A 15,218-nucleotide genomic window follows, 5' to 3' on the forward strand; every position below is an offset into this window, starting at 1 on the left:
AGATAGCACCAGTTCACCATATACCAGACAGCACCAGTTCACCATATACAGTGCCCTGCGAAAGTATTCGGCCCCCTTGAACTTTTGCCACATTTCAGGCTTCAAACATAAAGATATAAAACTGTATTTTTTTGTGAAGAATCAACAACAAGTGGGACACAATGATGAAGTGGAATGACATTTATTGGATATTTCAAACTTTTTTAACAAATCAAAACCTGAAAAATTGGGCGTGCAAAATTATTCAGCCCGCTTAAGTTAATACTTTGTAGCGCCACCTTTTGCTGCGATTACAGCTGTAAGTCGCTTGGGGTATGTCTCTATCAGTTTTGCACATCGAGAGACTGACATTTTTTCCCATTCCTCCTTGCAAAACAGCTCGAGCTCAGTGAGGTTGGACGGAGAGCATTTGTGAACAGCAGTTTTCAGTTCTTTCCACAGATTCTCGATTGGATTCAGGTCTGGACTTTGACTTGGCCATTCTAACACCTGGATATGTTTATTTTTGAACCATTCCATTGTAGATTTTGCTTTATGTTTTGGATCATTGTCTTGTTGGAAGACAAATCTCCGTCCCAGTCTCAGGTCTTTTGCAGACTCCATCAGGTTTTCTTCCAGAATGGTCCTGTATTTGGCTCCATCCATCTTCCCATCAATTTGAACCATCTTCCCTGTCCCTGCTGAATAAAAGCAGGCCCAAACCATGATGCTGCCACCACCATGTTTGACAGTGGGGATGGTGTGTTCAGGGTGATGAGCTGTGTTGCTTTTACGCCAAACATAACATCTTGCATTGTTGCCAAAAAGTTCAATTTTGGTTTCATCTGACCAGAGCACCTTCTTCCACATGTTTGGTGTGTCTCCCAGGTGGCTTGTGGCAAACTTTAAACGACACTTTTTATGGATATCTTTAAGAAATGGCTTTCTTCTTGCCACTCTTCCATAAAGGCCAGATTTGTGCAATATACGACTGATTGTTGTCCTATGGACAGAGTCTCCCACCTCAGCTGTAGATCTCTGCAGTTCATCCAGAGTGATCATGTGCCTCTTGGCTGCATCTCTGATCAGTATTCTCCTTGTATGAGCTGAAAGTTAAGAGGGACGGCCAGGTCTTGGTAGATTTGCAGTGGTCTGATACTCCTTCCATTTCAATATTATCGCTTGCACAGTGCTCCTTGGGATGTTTAAAGCTTGGGAAATCTTTTTGTATCCAAATCCGGCTTTAAACTTCTTCACAACAGTATCTTGGACCTGCCTGGTGTGTTCGTTGTTCTTCATGATGCTCTCTGCGCTTTTAACGGACCTCTGAGACTATCACAGTGCAGGTGCATTTATACGGAGACTTGATTACACACAGGTGGATTGTATTTATCATCATTAGTCATTTAAGCCAACATTTGATCATTCAGAGATCCTCACTGAACTTCTGGAGAGAGTTTGCTGCACAGAAAGTAAAGGGGCTGAATAATTTTGCACGCCCAATTTTTCAGTTTTTGATTTGTTAAAAAGTTTGAAATATCCAATAAATGTCATTCCACTTCATGATTGTGTCCCACTTGTTGTTGATTCTTCACAAAAAAATACAGTTTTATATCTTTATGTTTGAAGCCTGAAATGTGGCAAAAGGTTGCAAAGTTCAAGGGGGCCGAATACATTCGCAAGGCACTGTAACAGACAGCACCAGTTCACCATATAACAGACAGCACCAGTTCACCATATAACAGACAGCACCAGTTCACCATATAACAGACAGCACCAGTTCACCATATAACAGACAGCACCAGTTCACCATATAACAGACAGCACCAGTTCACCATATAACAGACAGCACCAGTTCACCATATAACAGACAGCACCAGTTCACCATATAACAGATAGCACCAGTTCACCATATAACAGACAGCACCAGTTCACCATATAACAGACAGCACCAGTTCACCATATACCAGACAGCACCAGTTCACCATATAACTGACAGCATCAGTTCACCATATAACAGACAGCACCAGTTCACCATATAACAGACAGCACCAGTTCACCATATAACAGACAGCACCAGTTCACCATATAACAGACAGCACCAGTTCACCATATAACAGATAGCACCAGTTCACCATATAACAGACAGCACCAGTTCACCATATACCAGACAGCACCAGTTCACCATATAACAGATAGCACCAGACAGCACCAGTTCACCATATAACAGATAGCACCAGATAGCACCAGTTCACCATATAACAGACAGCACCAGTTCACCATATAACAGACAGCACCAGATAGCACCAGTTCACCATATAACAGACAGCACCAGTTCACCATATAACAGACAGCACCAGTTCACCATTAAACAGACAGCACCAGTTCACCATATAACAGACAGCACCAGTTCACCATATACCAGACAGCACCAGTTCACCATATAACAGACAGCACCAGTTCACCATATAACAGACAGCACCAGTTCACCATATAACAGACAGCACCAGTTCACCATATAACAGACAGCACCAGTTCACCATATAACAGACAGCACCAGTTCACCATATAACAGACAGCACCAGTTCACCATATAACAGACAGCACCAGTTCACCATATAACAGACAGCACCAGTTCACCATATAACAGACAGCACCAGTTCACCATATACCAGACAGCACCAGTTCACCATATAACAGACAGCACCAGTTCACCATATACCAGATTTAACAGATCCATGGTTATCCATGGCTTTCCGTGGCCACCCACAACCGGTGGCCCTAAAGACCAATATATTTAAACTTTGAAGTAGCACACTCAGTTGCACTCAGTCACACTCAGTTGCACTCACTCACGCTCAGTCACACTCAGTCACACTCAGTCACGCTCAGTCACGCTCAGTCACGCTCAGTCCCGCTCAGTCACACTCAGTCACACTCAGTCACGTTCAGTCACACTCAGTCACGTTCAGTCACACTCAGTCACACTCAGTCACGTTCAGTCACACTCAGTCACACTCAGTCACGCTCAGGCACACTCAGTGGTATTAAAGAAACAAGCTAACCTAGCACATTATCTTGTTAAACTATTGAATGAATAGCTAGCGGGCTAGATGTTAATGCCAAATAACAGACACGTGATGTGATTTCAGTGTGATTTCAACAAATAGGAAAGTAGTACATTCTGAGAATTTTAGCATTGCTATATTGTATTTACTTCGCCACCATGGCCTTTTTTTTGCCTTTACCTCCCTTATCTCACCTCATTTGCTCACATCGTATATAGACTTGTTTCTACTGTATTATTGACTGTATGTTTGTTTTACTCCATGTGTAACTCTGTGTCGTTGTTTGTGTCGAACTGCTTTGCTTTATCTTGGTCCAGGTCGCAATTGTAAATGAGAACTTGTTCTCAACTAGCCTACCTGGTTAAATAAAGGTGTTCTCAACTAGCCTACCTGGTTAAATAAAGGTGTTCTCAACTAGCCTACCTGGTTAAATAAAGGTGTTCTCAACTAGCCTACCTGGTTAAATAAAGGTGTTCTCAACTAGCCTACCTGGTTAAATAAAGGTGTTCTCAACTAGCCTACCTGGTTAAATAAAGGTGTTCTCAACTAGCCTACCTGGTTAAATAAAGGTGTTCTCAACTAGCCTACCTGGTTAAAGAAAGGTGTTCTCAACTAGCCTACCTGGTTAAATAAAGGTGTTCTCAACTAGCCTACCTGGTTAAAGAAAGTTGTTCTCAACTAGCCTACCTGGTTAAATAAAGGTGTTCTCAACTAGCCTACCTGGTTAAATAAAGGTGAAATAAATAAAATAAAATACAAACTACCAGAATCATTGAAAATAAATATTAGATAACAAAAAAATATTTGAAATTTTATATATCATTTTATTTTTAATTTGGCTTTTCATAACAGGCTATTTTGATGGATTATTGTCTACCCTGAGTGCACATCGCTGTACAGCTACAACCTTCAGCCATTTGGAGCAATGGCTGTATTAAAGGCTTTAAGGCTCATATTGGAATACAGTCAATAGTAGTGGAGATTTGTTTGCTGTAAAACTGTCAAGCGTTTTGAACCACAAACAATCTGAACACGTGTTAGTATCAGATCTCACCAATATCATGGTATGAAAATGTACATAGACTCACAGAAATAGCAGTTGTCTGTTATATTGTCTGATTGAATTGGACGAACCATAGAGGCAGCGAAATGAAGATGTCTGAAGAGGTGATACTACCTCTCACGCATGCACACACAGAAGAACGCACAAGTCTTTGACAAGACATCGACAGACAGACAGACAGACAGACAGGCAGGCAGGCAGGCAGGCAGGCAGGCAGGCAGGCAGGCAGGCAGGCAGGCAGACAGACAGACAGACAGACAGACAGACAGACAGACAGACAGACAGACAGACAGACAGACAGACAGACAGACAGACAGACAGACAGACAGACAGACAGAGGGCAATGCTCCAACCCACTAGCTCACACGTAAACACTGTGCCTGCCTCCTCTCTGACTCCTGGCTCAATACAGGTTTCAAATTAAGAGCCACTTATCTAAACAGAGAAGACATCAGAGACCCGAGGAAAATAGAAGATACAAAACAAATCAATCTTGTTTCTGGGGGACGAAGAGAAAAAGTTTCGGGGATGGAATGGGTCTAGGAGACAAGTGGGAGAATGAGAAAGGGAAGATTATCCTAAAACAAATGGAGGAGAGGGGAGGATTTCACAGTAAAGGGATGAAAGGAAGATGGGGAGGATTCCACATTTATATTCCGAACCTGTTCCTGGAGAGATACCCTCCTGTAGGTTTTTAACTCGTACGCTGTTCCTGAATTGAGTAATATAATGTAATAGAGTACCTGAATAGAATAATAGAATGTAATATAGTTCCTGAATAGAATAATAGAATGTAATAGAGTTCCTGAATAGAATAATAGAATGTAATAGAGTTCCTGAATAGAATAATAGAATGTAATAGAGTTCCTGAATAGAATAATAGAATGTAATAGAGTTCCTGAATAGAATAATAGAATGTAATAGAGTTCCTGAATAGAATAATAGAATGTAATAGACTTCCTGAATAGAATAATAGAATGTAATAGAGTACCTGAATAGAATAATATAATGTAATATAGTTCCTGAATAGAATAATAGAATGTAATAGAGTTCCTGAATAGAATAATAGAATGTAATATAGTTCCTGAATAGAATAATAGAATGTAATAGAGTTCCTGAATAGAATAATAGAATGTAATAGAGTACCTGAATAGAATAATAGAATGTAATATAGTTCCTGAATAGAATAATAGAATGTAATAGAGTTCCTGAATAGAATAATAGAATGTAATAGAGTTCCTGAATAGAATAATATAATGTAATAGAGTTCCTGAATAGAATAATAGAATGTAATAGAGTTCCTGAATAGAATAATAGAATGTATTGGAGTTCCTGAATAGAATAATATAATGTAATAGAGTTCCTGAATAGAATAATAGAATGTAATAGAGTACCTGAATAGAATAATAGAATGTAATATAGTTCCTGAATAGAATAATAGAATGTAATAGAGTTCCTGAATAGAATAATAGAATGTAATATAGTTCCTGAATAGAATAATAGAATGTAATATAGTTCCTGAATAGAATAATAGAATGTATTGGAGTTCCTGAATAGAATAATAGAATGTAATAGAGTTCCTGAATAGAATTATAGAATGTAATATAGTTCCTGAATAGAATAATAGAATGTAATAGAGTTCCTGAATAGAATAATAGAATGTAATAGAGTTCCTGAATAGAATAATAGAATGTAATAGAGTTCCTGAATAGAATTATAGAATGTAATATAGTTCCTGAATAGAATAATAGAATGTAATAGAGTTCCTGAATAGAATAATAGAATGTAATAGAGTTCCTGAATAGAATAATAGAATGTAATAGAGTTCCTGAATAGAATAATAGAATGCATTGGAGTTCCTGAATAGAATAATAGAATGTAATAGAGTTCCTGAATAGAATAATAGAATGTAATAGAGTTCCTGAATAGAATAATAGAATGTAATAGAGTTCCTGAATTGAGTAATATAATGTAATAGAGTTCCTGAATAGAATAATAGAATGTAATAGACTTCCTGAATAGAATAATAGAATGTAATAGAGTTCCTGAATAGAATAATAGAATGTAATAGAGTTCCTGAATAGAATTATAGAATGTAATAGAGTTCCTGAATAGAATAATAGAATGTAATATAGTTCCTGAATAGAATAATAGAATGTAATAGAGTTCCTGAATAGAATTATAGAATGTAATAGAGTTCCTGAATAGAATAATAGAATGTAATAGAGTTCCTGAATAGAATAATAGAATGTAATAGAGTTCCTGAATATAATAATAGAATGTAATAGAGTTCCTGAATAGAATAATAGAATGTAATAGAGTTCCTGAATAGAATAATAGAATGTAATAGAGTTCCTGAATAGAATAATAGAATGTAATAGAGTTCCTGAATAGAATAATAGAATGTAATAGAGTTCCTGAATAGAATAATAGAATGTAATAGAGTTCCTGAATAGAATAATAGAATGTAATAGAGTTCCTGAATAGAATAATAGAATGTAATAGACTTCCTGAATAGAATAATAGAATGTAATAGAGTACCTGAATAGAATAATATAATGTAATATAGTTCCTGAATAGAATAATAGAATGTAATAGAGTTCCTGAATAGAATAATAGAATGTAATATAGTTCCTGAATAGAATAATAGAATGTAATAGAGTTCCTGAATAGAATAATAGAATGTAATAGAGTACCTGAATAGAATAATAGAATGTAATATAGTTCCTGAATAGAATAATAGAATGTAATAGAGTTCCTGAATAGAATAATAGAATGTAATAGAGTTCCTGAATAGAATAATAGAATGTAATAGAGTTCCTGAATAGAATAATATAATGTAATATAGTTCCTGAATAGAATAATAGAATGTAATATAGTTCCTGAATAGAATAATATAATGTAATAGAGTTCCTGAATAGAATAATAGAATGTATTGGAGTTCCTGAATAGAATAATATAATGTAATAGAGTTCCTGAATAGAATAATAGAATGTAATAGAGTACCTGAATAGAATAATAGAATGTAATATAGTTCCTGAATAGAATAATAGAATGTAATAGAGTTCCTGAATAGAATAATAGAATGTAATATAGTTCCTGAATAGAATAATAGAATGTAATAGAGTTCCTGAATAGAATAATAGAATGTAATAGAGTTTCTGAATAGAATAATAGAATGTAATAGAGTTCCTGAATAGAATTATAGAATGTAATATAGTTCCTGAATAGAATAATAGAATGTAATAGAGTTCCTGAATAGAATAATAGAATGTAATAGAGTTCCTGAATAGAATAATAGAATGTAATAGAGTTCCTGAATAGAATTATAGAATGTAATAGAGTTCCTGAATAGAATAATAGAATGTAATAGAGTTCCTGAATAGAATAATAGAATGTAATAGAGTTCCTGAATAGAATAATAGAATGTAATATAGTTCCTGAATAGAATAATAGAATGCATTGGAGTTCCTGAATAGAATAATAGAATGTAATAGAGTTCCTGAATAGAATAATAGAATGTAATAGAGTTCCTGAATAGAATAATAGAATGTAATAGAGTTCCTGAATTGAGTAATAGAATGTAATAGAGTTCCTGAATAGAATAATAGAATGTAATAGACTTCCTGAATAGAATAATAGAATGTAATAGAGTTCCTGAATAGAATAATAGAATGTAATAGAGTTCCTGAATAGAATTATAGAATGTAATAGAGTTCCTGAATAGAATAATAGAATGTAATAGAGTTCCTGAATAGAATAATAGAATGTAATAGAGTTCCTGAATATAATAATAGAATGTAATAGAGTTCCTGAATAGAATAATAGAATGTAATAGAGTTCCTGAATAGAATAATAGAATGTAATACAGTTCCTGAATATAATTATAGAATGTAATAGAGTTCCTGAATAGAATTATAGAATGTAATAGAGTTCCTGAATAGAATAATAGAATGTAATATAGTTCCTGAATAGAATAATAGAATGTATTGGAGTTCCTGAATAGAATAATATAATGTAATAGAGTTCCTGAATAGAATAATATAATGTAATAGAGTTCCTGAATAGAATAATAGAATGTAATAGAGTTCCTGAATAGAATAATAGAATGTAATAGAGTTCCTGAATAGAATAATAGAATGTAATATAGTTCCTGAATAGAATAACATAATGTATTGGAGTTCCTGAATAGAATAATAGAATGTAATAGAGTTCCTGAATAGAATAATAGAATGTAATAGAGTTCCTGAATAGAATAATAGAATGTAATAGAGTTCCTGAATAGAATAATAGAATGTAATAGAGTTCCTGAATAGAATAATAGAATGTAATAGAGTTCCTGAATAGAATAATAGAATGTAATATAGTTCCTGAATAGAATAATAGAATGTATTGGAGTTCCTGAATAGAATAATAGAATGTAATAGAGTTCCTGAATAGAATAATAGAATGTAATAGAGTTCCTGAATAGAATAATAGAATGTATTGGAGTTCCTGAATAGAATAATAGAATGTAATAGAGTTTCTGAATAGAATAATATAATGTAATAGAGTTCCTGAATAGAATAATAGAATGTATTGGAGTTCCTGAATAGAATAATAGAATGTAATAGAGTTCCTGAATAGAATAATAGAATGTAATAGAGTTCCTGAATTGAGTAATATAATGTAATAGAGTACCTGAATAGAATAATAGAATGTATTGGAGTTCCTGAATAGAATAATAGAATGTAATAGAGTTCCTGAATAGAATAATAGAATGTAATAGAGTTCCTGAATAGAATAATAGAATGTAATAGAGTTCCTGAATAGAATAATAGAATGTAATAGAGTTCCTGAATAGAATTATAGAATGTAATAGAGTTCCTGAATAGAATAATAGAATGTAATAGAGTTCCTGAATAGAATTATAGAATGTAATAGAGTTCCTGAATAGAATTATAGAATGTAATAGAGTTCCTGAATAGAATAATAGAATGTAATAGAGTTCCTGAATAGAATAATAGAATGTAATAGAGTTCCTGAATAGAATAATAGAATGTAATAGAGTTCCTGAATAGAATAATAGAATGTAATAGAGTTCCTGAATAGAATAATAGAATGTAATAGAGTTCCTGAATAGAATAATAGAATGTAATAGAGTTCCTGAATAGAATAATATAATGTAATATAGTTCCTGAATAGAATAATAGAATGTATTGGAGTTCCTGAATAGAATAATAGAATGTAATAGAGTTCCTGAATAGAATAATATAATGTAATAGAGTTCCTGAATAGAATAATAGAATGTAATAGAGTTCCTGAATAGAATAATAGAATGTAATAGAGTTCCTGAATAGAATAATAGAATGTAATATAGTTCCTGAATAGAATAATAGAATGTAATAGAGTTCCTGAATAGAATAATAGAATGTAATAGAATGTCTATGTGTTTCTATCTAACAGGCACTAAGGAGGTCAACGCCACAGGGAAGTCGTTCACAGTGAAGAGCACTTTGCAGCTGCAGGTGGATCAGAGTGATGACGGGGTGGCCTATACCTGCAGTGTGGAGCACGTGTCTCTTTCTTCCAACCCTTACCAGGTCACAGAGGTCCTGGAGGTCCATTGTGAGTTCTGAAACCTGAGGAACATATTCAAAAATAACTAGGATCAGATGATCCTACCATTTAAATTAAATTGGATATGAACTCAACCCCAGATCTAGGATCAGGATGTTTCAGTCACTAGTATGGATGACGTTTCATAATGTGTCTTGTCTCTCGTCCCAGACGCCCCCCACGTGGAGATTTCCCACTCCGTGATCATCCCTCAGGAAGGACAGTACTTTAAACTGGAGTGTGTCGCCAAAGGGAACCCACTGTAAGTACATGGTCTATCACTTAATAATGGACGTGGACAGTATGTCCTATTGATAGACCTCTAACATGTAATCTGATTTTACTAGCTACACTACATATACAAAAGTATGTGAACTCCCCTTCAAATGAGGTGATTTGAGGCTATTTCAGCCACACACGACGTGTATACAATCGACCACACAGCCATGCAATCTCCATAGACCAACATTAGCAGTATAATGGCCTTACTGAAGCGCTCAGTGACTTTCAACGTGGCACCATTAAAGGATGCCAACCTTCCAACAAGTCAAATGGTCAAATTTCTGCCATGCTACAGCTGCCCCGGTCAACTGTAAGTGCTGTTATTGTGAAGTGGAAATGTCTAGGAGCAACAACGGCTCAGCCGCGAAGTGGTAGGCCACACAAGCTCACAGAACGGGACCACCGAGTGCTGAAATGTATAACGCGTAAAAATTGTCTGTCCTCGGTTGCAACACTCACTACCAAGTTCCAAACTGCCTTTGGAGGCAACTTCAGCACAATAACTGTTCGTCGGAAGCTTCATGAAATGGGTTACCATGGCCGAGCAAATCATATCAAATCAAATCAAATGAAATTGTATTTGTCACATACACATGGTTAGCAGATGTTAATGCGAGTGTAGCGAAATGCTTGTGCTTCTAGTTCCGACAATGCAGTAATAACCAACAAGTAATCTAACTAACAATTCCAAAACTACTGTCTTATGCACACAAGTGTAAGGGGATAAAGAATATGTACATAAAGATATATGAATGAGTGATGGTACAGAGTGGCATAGGCAAGATACAGTAGATGGTATCGAGTACAGTATATACATATGAGACGATGGATGATAGCGGGGTGAACAGGCAGTGGCTCGGGTGGTTGTTGTCCTTGATGATCTTTATGGCCTTCCTGTAACATCGGGTGGTGTAGGTGTCCTGGAGGGCAGGTAGTTTGCCCCGGGTGATGCGTTGTGCAGACCTCACTACCCTCTGGAGAGCCTTACGGTTGTGGGCGGAGCAGTTGCCGTACCAGGCGGTGATACAGCCCGCTAGGATGCTCTCGATTGTGCATCTGTAGAAGTTTGTGAGTGCTTTTGGTGACAAGCCGAATTTCTTCAGCCTCCTGAGGTTGAAGAGGCGCTGCTGCGCCTTCTTCACGATGCTGTCTGTGTGGGTGGACCAATTCAGTTTGTCTGTGATGTGTATGCCGAGGAACTTAAAACTTGCTACCCTCTCCACTACTGTTACATCGATGTGGATAGGGGGGTGTTCCCTCTGCTGTTTCCTGAAGTCCACAATCATCTCCTTCGTTTTGTTGACGTTGAGTGTGAGGTTATTTTCCTGACACCACACTCCGAGGGCCCTCACCTCCTCCCTGTAGGCCGTCTCGTCGTTGTTGGTAATCAAGCCTACCACTGTTGTGTCGTCCGCAAACTTGATGATTGAGTTGGAGGCGTGCGTGGCCACGCAGTCGTGGGTGAACAGGGAGTACAGGAGAGGGCTCAGAACGCACCCTTGTGGGGCCCAGTGTTGAGGATCAGCGGGGTGGAGATGTTGTTGCCTACCCTCACCACCTGGGGGCGGCCCGTCAGGAAGTCCAGTACCCAGTTGCACAGGGCGGGGTCGAGACCCAGGGTCTCGAGCTTGATGACGAGCTTGGAGGGTACTATGAACAATGGAACAATGGTGGCCCTCTTGAAGCATGTGGGAACAGCAGACTGGGATAGGGATTGATTGAATATGTCCGTAAACACACCAGCCAGCTGGTCTGCGCATGCTCTGAGGGCGCGGTCGGGGATGCCGTCTGGGCCTGCAGCCTTGCGAGGGTTAACACGTTTAAATGTTTTACTCACCTCGGCTGCAGTGAAGGAGAGGCCGCATGTTTTGGTTGCAGGCTGTGTCAGTGGCACTGTATTGTCCTCAAAGAGGGCAAAACAGTTATTTAGTCTGCCTGGGAGCAAGACATCCTGGTCCGTGACGGGGCTGGTTTTCTTTTTGTAATCCGTGATTGACTGTAGACCCTGCCACATACCTCTTGTGTCTGAGCCGTTGAATTCAGATTCTACTTTGTCTCTATACTGACGCTTAGCTTGTTTGATTGCCTTGCGGAGGGAATAGCTACACTGTTTGTATTCGGTCATGTTTCCGGTCACCTTGCCCTGATTAAAAGCAGTGGTTCGCGCTTTCAGTTTCACGCGAATGCTGACATCAATCCACGGTTTCTGGTTTGGGATTGTTTTAATCGTTGCTATGGGAACGACATCTTCAACGCACGTTCTAATGAACTCGCACACCACTTCTGCGTATTCGTCAATGTTGTTGTCTGACGCAATACGAAACATATCCCAGTCCACGTGATGGAAGCAGTCTTGGAGTGTGGAATCAGATTGGTCGGACCAGCGTTGAACAGACCTCAGCGTGGGAGCTTCTTGTTTTAGTTTCTGTCTGTAGGCAGGGATCAACAAACTGGAGTCGTGGTCAGCTTTTCCGAAAGGAGGGCGGGGCAGGGCCTTATATGCGTCGCGGAAGTTAGAATAGCAGTGATCCAAGGTTTTGCCAGCCCTGGTTGCGCAGTCGATATGCTGATACAATTTAGGGAGTCTTGTTTTCAGATTAGCCTTGTTAAAATCCCCAGCTACAATGAATGCAGCCTCAGGATGTATGGATTCCAGTTTGCAAAGAGTCAAATAAAGTTTGTTCAGAGCCATCGATGTGTCTGCTTGGCGGGGAATATATACGGTTGTGATTATAATCGAAGAGAATTCCCTTGGTAGATAATGCGGTCGACATTTGATTGTGAGGAATTCTAAATCAGGGAACAGAAGGACTTGAGTCCCTGTTTGCTTTTGTGACCACACCACGTCTTGTTAGCCATAAGGCATACGCCCCCGCCCCTCTTCTTACCAGCAAGATGTTTGTTTCTGTCGGCGCGATGTATGGAGAAACCAGCTGGCTGCACCGACTCCGATAGCGTCTCTCCAGTGAACTGCATAGTTTCCTAGGAACGCGAAGCGAGGCGGCCATCTCTGTCGGCACCGGAAGTACTTAAGCAGCGGCACACAAGCCTAAGATCACCATGCACAATGACAAGCAATGGCTGGAGTGGTGTAAAGCTCTGGAGCAGTGGAAACACGGACACATCTGGGTTTGGCGGATGCAAAGAGAGGGTTTCCATGGCCGAGCAGCTGCAAACAAGCCTAACATCACCATGCGCAATGCCAAGCATCTGGCAGTCCGACAGACACATCTGGGTTTGGCGGATGCCAAGAGAACGCTACCTGCCCCAATGCATAGTAGTGCCAAGTAAAAAGCTTGGTTGAGGAGGAATAATGGTCTGGGGTTGTTTTTCATGGTTCGGGCCCCTTAGTTCCAGTGAAGACCAACCCTAACGCTACAGCATAGAATGACATTCTAGACGATTCTGTGCTTCCAACTTTTGGGGAAGGCCCTTTCCTGTCTCAACATGACAATGCCCCAGTGCACAAAGCAGAAATGGTTTGTCAAGATCGGTGTTTGAAGAACTTGACTGGCCTGCACAGAGCCCTGAGCTCAACCCCATCGAATACCTTTTAGGATGAATTGGAACGCTGACTGCGAGCCAGGCCTAATCGCCCAAACATCCATGCCTGACCTCACTAATGCTCTTGTGGCTAAATGGAAGCAAGTCACTGAAGCAATATTCCAACATCTAGTGGAAAGCCTTCCTAGAAGAGTGGAGGCTGTTATAGCAGCAATATTCCAACATCTAGTGGAAAGCCTTCCTAGAAGAGTGGAGGCTGTTATAGCAGCAATATTCCAACATCTAGTGGAAAGCCTTCCTAGAAGAGTGGAGGCTGTTATAGCAGCAATTTTCCAACATCTATTAGAAAGCCAGATGTGGAGTGCTAGTGTCTGTTGTGATTTCTGTTGTAGTGTCTGTTGTTGTGTCTGGTGTGGTGTCTGTTGTTGCGTAATGTATGGTGTCTGTTGTGGTGTCTGCTGTGGTGTATGTTGTGGTGTCTGTTGTGGTGTCTGTTGTGGTGTCTGTTGTGGTTTACAGTCGTGACCAAAAGTTTTGAGAATGACACAAATATTAATTTTCACAAAGTCTGCTGCCTCAGTTTGTATGATGGCAATTTCATATACTCCAGAATGTTATGAAGAGTGATCAGATGAATTGCAATTAATTGCAAAGTCCCTCTTTGCCATGCAAATGAACTGAATCCCCCCAAAAAACATTTCTACTGCATTTAAGCCCTGCCACAAAAGGACCAGCTGACATCATGTCAGTGATTCTCTCAATTTAGGTGTGAGTGTTGATGAGGACAAGGCTGGAGATCACCCTGTCATGCTGATTGCGTTCGAATAACAGACTGGTAGCTTCAAAAAGAGGGTGCTTGATATCATTGTTCTTCCTCTGTCATCCATGGTTACCTGCAAGGAAACACATGCTGTCATCATTGCTTTACACAAAAAGGGCTTCACAGGCAAGGATATTGCTGCCAGTAAGATTGCACCTAAATCAACCATTTATCAGATCACCAAGAACTTCAAGGAGAGCAGTTCAATTGTTGTGAAGAAGGCTTCAGGGCGCACAAGGAAGTCCAGCAAGCGCCAGGACCATCTCCTAAAGTTGATTGAGCTGCGGGATCGGGGCACCACCAGTACAGAGCTTGCTCAGGAATGGCAGCAAGCAGGTGTGAGTGCATCTGCACGCACAGTGAGGCGAAGACTTTTGGAGGATGGCCTGGTGTCAAGAAGGGCAGCAAAGAAGCCACTTCTCTCCGGGAAAAACATCAGGGACAGACTGATATTCTGCAAAAGGTACAGGGTTTGGACTGCTGAGGACTGGGGTCAAGTCATTTTCTCTGATGAATCCCCTTTCCAATTGTTTGGGGCATCTGGAAAAAAGCTTGTCCAGAGAAGACAAGGTGATTGTGTCATGGCAACAGTAAAGCATCCTGAGACTATTCATTTGTGGGGTTGCTTCTCAGCCAAGGGAGTGGGCTCACTCACAATTATGCCTAAGAACACAGCCATGAATAAAGAATGGTACCAACACATCCTCCTATAGCAACTTCTCCCAACCATCCAGGAACAGTTTGGTGACGAACAATGCCTTTTCCAGCATGATGGAGCACCTGCCATAAGGCAAAAGTGATAACTAAGTGGCTCGGGGAACAAAACATGGATATTTTGGGTCCCATGGCCAAGAAACTCCCCAGACCTTAATCCCATTGACAACTTGTGGTCAATCATCAAGAA

At 39.1% G+C, this 15,218-nt stretch overlaps 1 protein-coding gene across 3 annotated transcripts in view; it reads left to right on the forward strand.

Annotated features, from left to right (window-relative positions):
- cadm2b (cell adhesion molecule 2b) overlaps nucleotides 1-15,218 on the forward strand; it is a 492,669-nt gene that overhangs the window by 435,108 nt on the left and 42,343 nt on the right. For all 3 annotated transcript variants that reach the window (XM_036965371.1, XM_036965373.1, XM_036965372.1), the window contains 2 exons: nucleotides 9,556-9,717; nucleotides 9,880-9,970. In XM_036965371.1, coding sequence (XP_036821266.1) covers nucleotides 9,556-9,717; nucleotides 9,880-9,970 — 253 coding nt within the window. The remainder of the gene's footprint in view (nucleotides 1-9,555; nucleotides 9,718-9,879; nucleotides 9,971-15,218) is intronic.

This window comes from Oncorhynchus mykiss, chromosome 27 (genome assembly GCF_013265735.2).
Source record: "Oncorhynchus mykiss isolate Arlee chromosome 27, USDA_OmykA_1.1, whole genome shotgun sequence".
Taxonomy (NCBI): Eukaryota; Metazoa; Chordata; class Actinopteri; order Salmoniformes; family Salmonidae; genus Oncorhynchus; species Oncorhynchus mykiss.